General features: G+C 38.3%; 1 protein-coding gene across 1 annotated transcript; it reads left to right on the forward strand.

The window, feature by feature from the left end:
• Positions 1 to 1105: 1105 nt before the first annotated feature.
• Positions 1106 to 4777, forward strand: LOC109097587 (cytosolic phospholipase A2 gamma-like). Its single transcript, XM_042757241.1, has 6 exons — positions 1106 to 1311; positions 1837 to 1914; positions 1993 to 2165; positions 4173 to 4174; positions 4433 to 4590; positions 4668 to 4777. The coding sequence occupies exons 1-6, from the start codon at positions 1248 to 1250 to the stop codon at positions 4775 to 4777; spliced, it is 585 nt and encodes a 194-aa protein (XP_042613175.1). The 5' UTR covers positions 1106 to 1247.
• Positions 4778 to 11789: the final 7012 nt, after the last annotated feature.

The raw sequence follows: 11789 nt of genomic DNA on the forward strand, positions 1-11789 counted from the left end.
CGAGTAAAATATACATTTTGCTAAAATATTTGTTGAAATATGTCTTTTGTAGAATTTACACCTACATATAAGTGTATTATTTAATGATAGCAGTAACTGTAAAGGGACTATTGTAATGGGTAAATTAAATGTAAGCTAGTACAGCACTAACTACTAAGCTGAAATGAGTTAATGTGTGTTTCTTATTCCAGTTAAAATAGTAATTTTCTTTATTATTTATTCTCATTTTTAATTCATTGATTTGAACCTTTAATTTAGTTAATTTAATGCTTTAAAGAGCTATTTTACATTGAAATGTCCTAACATTTTGCTATCTGTTCTGCAAATTATAGAAGGTCAGAGAAAGGCTGCATGGCTAGAAAAAAATAATAGTCAAATAATAGTATGTGAGAGAGTGGTACTATCATTACATTCCTATTGGTCAGTGTTAGAGGAACTCAGCTTAGTCTGACAGTTAGCCTGCGTTAGACCAGGTTAGTTTCCCAGCATAAGTTGCCACAGTGACTGGCTTGATCTAGGCCTGTGTTAAATTTGCTTTATGGAACCAAATAATTTGACAAGTAGTCAGACTAACTGAAATAAGCCTGACTTATTTGGTAAATTTGTTTTATGAAACAGGCCTCGAGGCATTAAAAGTGATCATATTTTCTCCATTGCATCGAATCGCATTGTGTTGAATCGAATTGAAATCAGATTGCACTGCATCGTAAAAGGGTCATGAGATGCACATCCCTACTGAACATGATGAATTTGGGGATGTAAATCACTTTCATTCAAAACATTCTGCAGTGTGTTCATGTTTGTTCAATGCATGTTTTCTTCAAAAGTCCCAAAAGCCCCACCTGCAGAAAAGTGTTACCAGGTGCTCATGGATCTTGTGGACATGAATCTCGATGTTTTGAATGGCAAAGATCCTTCTGCTCTTGATCAATCCATCAGAACAATGCTGAACAGTAGCAATGTGTTACAATTTATATAGAGGAGAGTAGTTTAGTTCATCTTAGAGTCTAGTTATTACACTTACTGCAGTCAATATTTCTCAGGGTTCAGTTTCTGAATACAAACAATCCAAATTTTTTTTTACCTTAATAACCATAATTGTCCAGAAAAAACAACAACAACAACAACAAAAACAATATGATTACGATGTAATCCCTCTTTTAACAGAGCTCAGTGGAGGCAAACATCAGCTGATTTTTCCTACAGAAAAACTGAATCTCGCTGATAAACAAGCTGCAAAACTGCATATGAAGCAATACACTGAAGATGTGTGTAATAATTTGAGTGTTTGGGACAGGTTTCATCCTTTGGGTAGGTTGAATTGTCTGTACAACGTATATTATTTGAACAGTATATGGTTCTTCTCTTTTGATTTTTCAATGCATAAACCGAGAAGTGCTTTACTCTAAGATTCAGTAAGCTTCCAATTAACAACAAAGGTTTTAACAGACTGATGCCACAGAAGAACTTTTACTTTAGATAACCAGTTAGGTATGATTATGACAAAAATCATAAGCACAGTTCACTCATCATTTATTGACCCTCATGTCGTTCCAAACGCGTAAGACTTTTGTTCATCTTCCAAGCACAAATTAAGATAAATTTAATGAAACCTGAGTGATTTCTTTCTCTTCATTGATAGTCTGTTCACCCAAAACTATGACTGAAACTAAAATGTACATAATTGCACACACACCTACTTTACAGCATAAAACTTAAGAAATTAAAATGAAACATCAAAAACCTTTCTCATCTCCAAATATAGTCAACAGAAAAACAATATACAGAATATTAAAGTATAATTTACTAAAGAACTACTGTGCATTTTTATTTCAGCTCTTTTCTTGAGCATTTGTAGATGCATGACTCAGTGGATCTGGGGCAGGAAATATAACTTCCTTCACAAAATGACAGGTGAGAACAAGCCTCATAATAACTGGCAATTCAGTGTGAATAATATAATAAACAGACTTATTTGCTGTGATCCCTCAGATGAAACAGTGCCTGCTGCTCTTCTGGAAGGTGAGACGAGAGACTATATAGACGCCGGACTGTTGCTGAACTCACCCTACTTCTCAGTGCTGAGAGAAGAACGAGACATTGATCTCATTATTTCCCTGGATTTCAGTGAAAGCGATCCTTTCAAGGTATTATACACACATATAGCACATACTATAATTAAAGTTAAAAGAATAGATCGCCTAATCATCATTTACTCCCCCTCATATCATTCCAAACTGTATTTCTCTCTTTGTTCAGTAGAAAACAACAACTAACCAATTCAGATGTATAATAACTGTTTTTCCCAAAGACTTAAATTATAGAAGCTGAAAAGTATTTAAAGTGAAACAGATGTATTGTTATAGATCAGGGGTGAGACCTGGTCCTGGAGATCAACCTTCCTACAGAGTTCAGCTCCAACCCTGATTAAGCAAACCTGTCTGTAATCATCAAGTGCTCCTTCAGATCCTAATTAGTTGGTTCAGGTGTGTTGATCAGGACCAGGTTGGGCACCCCTGTTGTAGATTAATAGTGTGGGGTAAGTAAAGGGCCAACATTTTGCCAATGAGCAAAATATCAGAGGCCCTGCACTGGCAGCCCGCTGGGGGCCCTTAGGATAGCCCTCAATGGTGGTTTGAAGTGAGATTTAAGTAAAAGCATAACATTAGTATTAATGTTATTACGTCCTGCATCTAGGGTTTGTAAGAAGAAAACTCTTAACAGGGCATAATAAAACTGGGTTGTGGAATCCCAAGCACGAAGAAAAGTGAAATAAAGAGCATTCTCTTCTTCCTGTCCCAAAGACCCAAAATAACAAAACAAATCTAGAATGGAAAAGGGGGGAAATAAATAACCTGATCAAATAACAAAATAAAAATACATTTTACTTCCCTAACTGCCCAATACAAAACAGAACCCAAACAAGATAAAAAATAAAAAATAAAAAAATCGGCAGGACACCCCCTTGCTCCATGTTCTTAAAACACAATGTTGAAAATGAATGACCGTGATCAACAGGTTTTACACTTAACTTGAATTTAACAAATTTTGATCATTGGCCGGAGGAGGGATCCAGGAGCTCTCAACCCAAACATGACCAAACCAATAACGAGCTCCCCATTGAATGCCTGGTGGCATCCTTATAAAGACCACGCCTCGTCTAAACCAACAATGGCGATCGTACACCCCATCAGTGGAAATCCTATCAGAGATCAGACAGAACAAGAGGGGGAGGAGAAAGAACACAACACAGCACAGCAGATTCAGGAAACACAGGTCATATAAGTTATAAACAGTCTTTTGTTTCTTAATGCTAATGTTAGCTCTAATGCATCTTTTACCCTGCTGCAATTAAACTTCATGATATATTCTATCAGAAGAATTCACGTAAGGATGTAAGAAAATGTTTTGTTTTCTAGAAATACACATAATAAGTTGATAAATGTATATTGGATCAAAGAGATGTGCATGGACCAGGAGACTATAAGGAATGAATATTCAATTATATTGTGTTTAACAACCTAATGTTATATGTTCATGTTCACTTATACTGCAAAAGGGCCCCTTTTAGCTGTTATGTTTTATTTAATTTACTGTTATGTTGTATTTTATTTAATGTTCAACTGGTTTGTATTTGTAAAATATAACTGGATAATTGTCATTTTGTTTAATCATCCAATTATTAGAACACCTAAAATATGTTGCATGTAAAAAGCATATTTTTCAGTCAGCTGAAGGGTGGGTACAATATGTACACATGATCAGGATGGCACCACCACCGCTTCATTTTGAGCCAAGAAAAACCCTGTGTATAGAGAGTCCCTGTCAAGACCTGCCCCTTTGGTTATAAAATAAAGTTACAAAATCTGTTACAGGGAAAAATAAAATAATGTTAAAACTCCAGCCCACCTGGAATGTCACTTGCCCACCTGACATCTCAAAGCTGGACCTGGGCCTGATGAGCAGACTTTCAATGGAGGGACAGAAATCTCATTATACTGCATTCAAATATCCTCATTTGCATTCCAGAGATGAACGAAAGTCTTATGGGTCTTATGGCTAGAAACAATCAATTACTCCCGTCATGTCGTTTCATATTACTTTCTTCAGTAGAAGACAACAGGAGATTTTTTTTTAAATAATCTTGCTGCTTTTTTTCTTGTGACCAACAGAGGTTACACTAACCTTAAAAACACTGACAGATAATTACAAATATTGTAAACAGATAAAAAGCTAGAAGAAATCCAATTAAACTCAAGTGCATATGCTTTCATATAAACTATATTCATCTAGAGAACCTGGAGAGAGCATCCACTAGCATTCCTATTCATCTCAACCTGACAATTTCAGTAAATAAATAAATAAATATATAGAATGAAATGTTTTTCTAGCCTTTTTAATGACGTGATACTGTTATGCTTTTCCATTACAGACCAACTCACAAACTGTGTGAGGAACTAAACATCCCTTTCCCTGAAGTCAACATTCCCAGTGAAGACGTGCAGAAACCGAAGGACTTCTATGTGTTCAAAGGCCAAAACACTCCAACCGTGATTCACATCCCTCTGTTTAATGTGGTCAACTGTGGAGGCAAGTTCAGATTGTCTAGTTCAATAAAACTGAAATATTAATGATGTTCTCATTTAAGTGTGCTACTCTTTCTTCAGGTGAAATTAAGGCCTGGAGGAACAAATATATCACCTTTCAAGGTCCTTACAGCGCTGAGATGATCACTAATCTTATGGAGGTCGCTGGAAAAAACATCTCAAACAACTGAGAGAAGCTGCTGGAGCAGATAGGTGCAGTCATTGAGCAAAAAAGACAACTGATAACAATCTGAATACCAGTGTCACGCAGCACTCTGAAATTAAGTAATTGTTTGTATTTTTTTAACGTAAATTCATGTTCCAGTTACACTTAATATTGACACATTTTAATGACATTTTAAATAAACATGACATACTATCAGAAAAAAAAAACTACTATATAACTACTGCTCTGTTTATTAAAACGGAGGATACATTTCAGGTTAGTGATTTTTAAGTATTTATACATTTATTCCAAAATAAAAAACTATAAGAAATTTCATAGACCATGCATTAATGTTAAATCATTTCCAAACCAGAAACCATGGGTCAACGGCGAGGTGCGTTCCAGGTTAAAAGCATGAACTGCTGCCTTTAACTCTGGGGATCTACTGTAACTGCTTACAAGAAGTCCAGGTATGACCTTCAGAAAGCTATCAGATCAGCAAAAAGAGACTTTAGGGACAGAGTGGAGTCAGAATATCATGGCTCTCACCCCCAATGCATGTGGAGCAGTTTGTGATACAGTTTATCACTGACTATAAATGAAGGAAAAACAGTGATGTGTCTTTGTCTGCCTTCTTACCGGATGAGCTCAATACATTCTACACTCGCTTTGAGACAGGCAACACATTCCCTGCTGTGAAAATACCTGGTGACCTTGACACCTGCCCTTTGGTTCTAACCACACTCGAATTGAGTAAGGCTTTCAAGAGAGTCAATGGCCGGAAAGCTCCAGGTCCAGATGGCATACACGGACATGTCCTGAGGGCCTGCGCTGTCCAGTCAGCAGATATCTTCACCAACATCTTCAACCCCTCCTTGAGACTAACAGTGATCCCCACATGCTTCAAGCAAACTACCGTCATCCCTGTTCCCAAAAAAACAACTGTCTCCTGTCTGAATGACTCCCTGGACCCAATCCAATTTGATTCCAATTTGATTACGGGTTTACAATGGCCGTACACTCTGCCCTGGAACACTTGGAGGAAAGAGACACCTATGTGTGGATACTGTTTGTTGATTACAGCTCTGCATTTAACACCATCATCCCTACCAAACTCATAGCCAAACTGAAAGATCTGGGTCTTAACAGTCACTTATGTAACTCTGTCCTGGACTTCCTGACCGGAAGACCCCAGGTGGTTAGAATTGGCAACCGCACATCCTCCTCACTCACACAGGGTGTGTACTCAGTCATCTCTTGTACTCCCAATTCACTTACGACTGCTCTGCTAAGCATAGCTCTAACATCATCCTCAATTTTTGCTGATGATACAACTATCCTAGGACTCATCGCTAATGGGGATGAGACATCCTACAGAGATGAGGTTAATGCACTCACAGCATGGTGTGCTGATAACAATCTCTCTTTAAACATCAGCAAGACCAAGGAGATGATCGTAGACTACAGGAAGTCACAGAGAGTTGGTTCTGTTCCCATTCACATCAATGGAGAGAAAGTAGAGATAGTTAAGAGCTACAAGTTCCTTGGCATTCACATCTCTGGAGCCTACACTCAGAGACCATAGTGAGAACAGCCCATCAGCATCTCTACTTCCTGCGGAGACTGAAGAGGTTTGGCATCTCCTCTAACATCATGTCAAATTTCTACCGCTGCACTATAGAGAGCATTCTGACCAGCTGCATCACTCTATGTTAAGGTAACTGCTCTTCTTTCGACCACAAAGCTCTTCAGAGAGTGGTGAGAACAGCAGAGCTCATCATTGGACATAAACTCCCAGCCTTACAGGACATCTATGAGACTCGCTGCTTGAGAAAGGCTCGCAATCAAATAAACTACAAATAATATGTATATATGATAAACTAAGCCATAATATCGCATTAAAATAAAAATGTATAATTCAGAGATTTAACTTAACTTCAGTGCCTTATGGTGGGGTAAGTTAAAATGGTGACTCAATTTACCCCACAGCATTTGGCTCACTTTGCCCCATAACAGCCATTTTGGAAAAAATAGCTATGTAGCTTACCAGTTCAGGGTAATATTTAGCTAAATGATTTGAATGGTTTTATATGTTGCTAAATCACCTATATGTATCATAAATATTTTTAGACCTTGATAAATTTGCTTTGTTGTAACAACCACTACATCTGTTCTGCTAAAATTTTACTTTGAAAATCCAAAAACAGTTTTTAAAGTAAATTGGTGCCTTCCACTCCCCCCATGTGTTTCTCCTTTTCACAGTCTGGCAGAAATGATGGGTGGTTCCAAAATACATTGTCACATGACAGTAAAAGTGTACAGTTGCCAAGATGCAGGGGGTGGGTCAACTTACCCACTGGCTCATCTTACCCCACTCTCCCCTACTGCCACTGAAGATGATGCAGAAGCAGGCTCAGAGAGTGTGGGAGAGCCCACTCTTATCAAAACATCTACAATAAGTGTGCTGTCTTCTTTTTTTAATTGTACATTTGCAACAACTGGATAATTTGTATTAACAAGCACCCACCCCCCTAGTGCCACTTTTTTGGTTACGGCCACTGTCCCTCAAAATGTCTATATATAAATATATATATATATATATATATATATATATATATATATATATATATATATATATATATATATATAGCGCTTTATTATTGTGTATTGTTGTACACGCAAATTGCTTTACACTCATTAGGGGGTCTCTCCTCAACCACCACCAGTGTGCAGCATCCACTCGGATGATGCGACGGCATCCACAGTACAGTAGCGCCAGTGTGCTCACCACACACCAGCTACAGGTGGAGAGGAGAGAGAGATAGTGATAGTTCAGTGGATGGGGATTATTAGGAGGCCATGATTGACGAGGGCCAGTAGAGTGAATTTGGCCAGGACACCGGGGTTACACCCCTACTCTTTATGAGAAGTGCCATAGGATTTTTTTAGTGACCACAGAGAGTTAGGACCTTGGTTTAACGTCTCATCCGAAGGACCGTGCTTTTTGACAGTATAGTGTTCACGTCACTAAACTGGGGCATTAGGACCCACACAGACCACAGAGTGAGCACTCCCTGCTGGCATCAGTAACACCTCTTCCAACAGCAACCTAGTTTTCCAAGGAGGTCTCCCATCCAGGTACTGACCAGGCTCAACCTTGCTTCACTTCAGTTGGCAAACAGTCTTGGGCTGCAGGGTGATTTGGGTGTGGCTGTCAAATAAAATTATATGCCAGTGTGGTAATAAAAAAGATCTTAATGCAAATGGAAAACAAGATTATTCAGAGTGTCTATAACTAAGTGCAAATCTACCATAGCTCCGCCCTCCAGTGTCACACAAGATTAAATACGATGCGTGTGAATAATGGCTTCAGTGGTGAAGGCAATGCGATGGGTGCGGAGACCTAGCTTGTAATGCGATTGACCTGGTTCGAGTCTGGCTTTTGCCGAGCTCGTTCCTCTCACTTTTCCCATCACACATTAGAATTTATTTTCAATAAAAATGTAGAAAATGTTCTAAAAGTAGAAGTAAAGGGCCTAACGAGTGTTTAATACTGATAAAAGTATTTATAATTTTAATAAATATAATAATTTACAGTCTGTTATTATTGCATCCTGTTAATGTACAATAATACTGAGGTGCAAATAGTATGTATCTGCCAGTATAAAGTATAAATAGCATCTAATTATTATTTACACTTAGCCTATTGCAAAGAACTGCTACTTCTTTTACATGGTTAATAGAATATATCACGATTTTCACTTAGTGTAAATAGCATCTAGAGCTGTTTGCACTTAGCCTACTGTAAGGATCTATTGCTAAGAAAGTATGTTAATTCCACTTAGTGTAAATAGCTGCAGCCGTATTTTTCTTACCCTATTGGAAGATCATTTGTAAAATAAGAAAAATGCACTTAAATTATTATTATTATTGTTATTTTATAAAAAAAAATTTCCCATGAGATACCATGAAAATGAATAGCCTATTAGTTCAGTATACCATTCTGCCAGTTTTCACCCTTTGATATTATAACAGTGATACACTTGTATTGAGTCTGAAGTATGCAGACGTCTTTTTGGCAGGAGCTGTTGCCATGGTGAATCATAATATTGGAGCTCCATTGATCATGGCTTTTCATAGTCGTGGTTCCCTCGTTAAACTCAGAATCAACCTACTCAGAGTTGACTGAACTTACACAATTCAGCTGTTCTGAACCTGAAAACTCAGTGTTTCCCATCTCAGAGTAAGTCAACTCAAGAGTTCAAGTTTTAACTCAGAGTTGGTTGAACCTCCTTATTGAAGCAGGCCTCTGCTCCCAACCAGGTTAGGTTCACAGAGTAACTTAACTATGGTAACTTACCGAGAGGTTTAGTTTTGTCTTTTATTGGAACCGACAACACTGAGTTTCCCTTTTCCTGGGTTTACAAACTCTTGAGTTTCCAACAAATCCCACTTTCTGGAATACACCCCCAGTTTGACCCAAAAAAGGTGGAGCACTTACATTATGTTACTTATGAATGGAAGAAAGTGCAATGCAAAATATGGCGGAATACTCCACCTTTTAAATAAAAAAGTCCAATCATTAATTAGTAAAGTCTTCTTTCTTCTTCTTTTTTTTTTTTAAAGCTATATGAATATAAGAAACTAAATTTATGAGACAGTTGTTGTCAGATATAATTGGTGACTTGAAAAGCTTCAGAGAATTAGATTTTTCCACATTCACATATTTTACAATAATGAGCATAAAGTGCTGTTTGAAATCAAATGACCAGGACAAAAACTTATTTTTAGAGAGCAGTTTATTAATTCATTACAGAAGCACACTGTCACGAACGAGACTCCCGCAGGTCTTCCCGCTCACCACCAGAGGGAACTCTCGCCCGAGTACTGATCTTCAATTCGGACTAGACACACACACACAGACACACACACACACACACACATATACCTGGTCCTGATTACTCCTGCACCTGACGCCCATTAGGTGACTATATAAGCATCTCCCAGATCCTTCCTCATTGTGAGGTCTTGTATTGTCCTGGTGTACCCTTCTGAGTGGTTTCCTTCTGTGCCTGATCTCTCTGTGAATTACCTTGGACTGTCTTCTCTTATCGATTGTTTTCTGCCTGCCCTGACCCTTGCATTCTCCTGACTACGATTTGGATTGTCTTCTCTGTTGTGTTTGCTGGTGTTTGACTTTGCCTGTTTACCACGTTTTGGAATAAATCTGCAGATGGATTCTCACTCTGTTGATGTTTCGTTACAGAAGACTTCGCCACAGCAAAATCCAGCAGTTCTGGTTCAACTTTCCACAGAAGTTTCAGCTCAGGCAAATCAACTCACTGCTCGTCAGCAACAGCTAACTCGACTAACAATGCTCTCGAAGGAGCTAGTGAGTGCACTTCAGAGTATTCATGTCATCTTCGGAGACAACGCTTAGCCAGCCGAGCGTGAACATGTCACCTCCTCTCATTCCTTCGATGAATCCTTGCCTGGCTCTCCCCGATAAATTCAACGGAAACCCCATGAGGTGCAAGGGATTTCTACTACAATGCTCTCTGTACGTTAACCAACAGTCAGCGACGTATACCACGATTCCTCAGGTCCTACTGTCAACAGAATCAGTCTGACTGGAGCTGATACCTCATGTGGGCAGAATATGTGCAAAATTCCCTACAGAAGCCCTCGACTGGACTCACTCTGTTTAAATGCATATTGGGCTTCCAACCACTGTTATTCCCATGATCAGAAGAACCCACTAAGGTATCCGCTGTCAACGACTGGCTCCAAAGGAGTGAAAACGTATGGAACCAAGCTCTCACACACTTACTGCATGCTGTGAGAAGACAAAAATCTCAAGATGATCGTCACTGTCGTCCTAATCCGGAATACACTTCAGGGCAATGGGTCTGGCTGTCTACCCGAGATCTCCGCCTTTGACTTCCATGCAGAAAGCTCAGTCCCAGGTATGTGGGTCCCTTCCAAATTATTAAACAAATTACACCAGTCTCCTACCGTTTGGCATTACCCACTAACTATCGCATTTTTCCCCACTTTTCACGTGTCACTTCTCAAACCCGCCAGTGGTCTGAGAGCAGAGCCAGAGGAGCAGACCAGGGTCCCCCACCCATCATGGTTGACAGCGAGGAAATATATCAGGTTCGAGTACTACTGATTACCTCCCGATCTCAGTCCGAACAGCTGAGTCTTTACTCATTTTCAAAAAACATCTAAAGACTCCTCAATTGTTTTCTGCCTGCCCTGACCCTTGCGTTCTCCTGACTACGATTTGGATTGTCTTCTGTGTTTGACTTTGCCTGTTTACCACGTTTTGGAATAAAGCTGCAGATGGATTCTCACTGTTGACGCTTCGTTTCACACACATACTGCAGTTGTCATCAAGTATGGTTGATTTTGTTTATTAATGATCATCTATTTATTGCTTAATACAAGTCAAGCATTAAGGAACAGACTGAACTTACAGAAATGTGTTTTAACATATCAAACATAAAAGAGCTGTGATTGCCCGATAAACCCCTCCTCTTATTTCCATGCACTGCATCTTTTATTTTGTTTGAATGAATGTATTATGTTGTTTGAATGAGATGCCTATTTTGGTGTTAATGTGAAGAATTGTTTAAGGTTTGTTATGTAATTTTATGGCTTGAAATGACTTAAACATTTTCTTCTAGCCTTTTAGTGAGAAACCAGCTTGGTGAAATAAAATTACATGACACTTACAGTGTTTACCAAGCTTTAATGACTGATGATCCCAAAATAATTTGACTACTGAAAAGAACAGCTAAATATGCATGGAATGACACTAATTCTAGTTATTAGTTTGGAATAAATGAAAACATGATTGACAAGCACTAATTTGATGAGAAATATACTTTGTTTTAATAAACAGACCATTAGTTGTTTTCTCCTTGATATTGTAAGTAATGTTCATTTATTTTATTTTACTTAATTGATTTGTAGATGTAAAGTTAAAGTGAATATAGCATTATATTGCATTCACATTAAAAAGACATTAA

This window comes from Cyprinus carpio, chromosome A5 (assembly GCF_018340385.1).
Source record: "Cyprinus carpio isolate SPL01 chromosome A5, ASM1834038v1, whole genome shotgun sequence".
NCBI classification, from domain to species: Eukaryota; Metazoa; Chordata; class Actinopteri; order Cypriniformes; family Cyprinidae; genus Cyprinus; species Cyprinus carpio.

Bases quoted from the DNA above. Each gene is read 5' to 3' on its own strand.
- LOC109097587 (XM_042757241.1), top strand. From the start codon at position 1,248: ATGAAGCAATACACTGAAGATGTGTGTAATAATTTGAGTGTTTGGGAC. The intron at 1,312-1,836 runs GTAGGTTGAATT...TTTTTATTTCAG, and splicing joins GGACAGGTTTCATCCTTTGG to CTCTTTTCTTGAGCATTTGT. The intron at 1,915-1,992 runs GTGAGAACAAGC...GTGATCCCTCAG, and splicing joins CTTCCTTCACAAAATGACAG to ATGAAACAGTGCCTGCTGCT.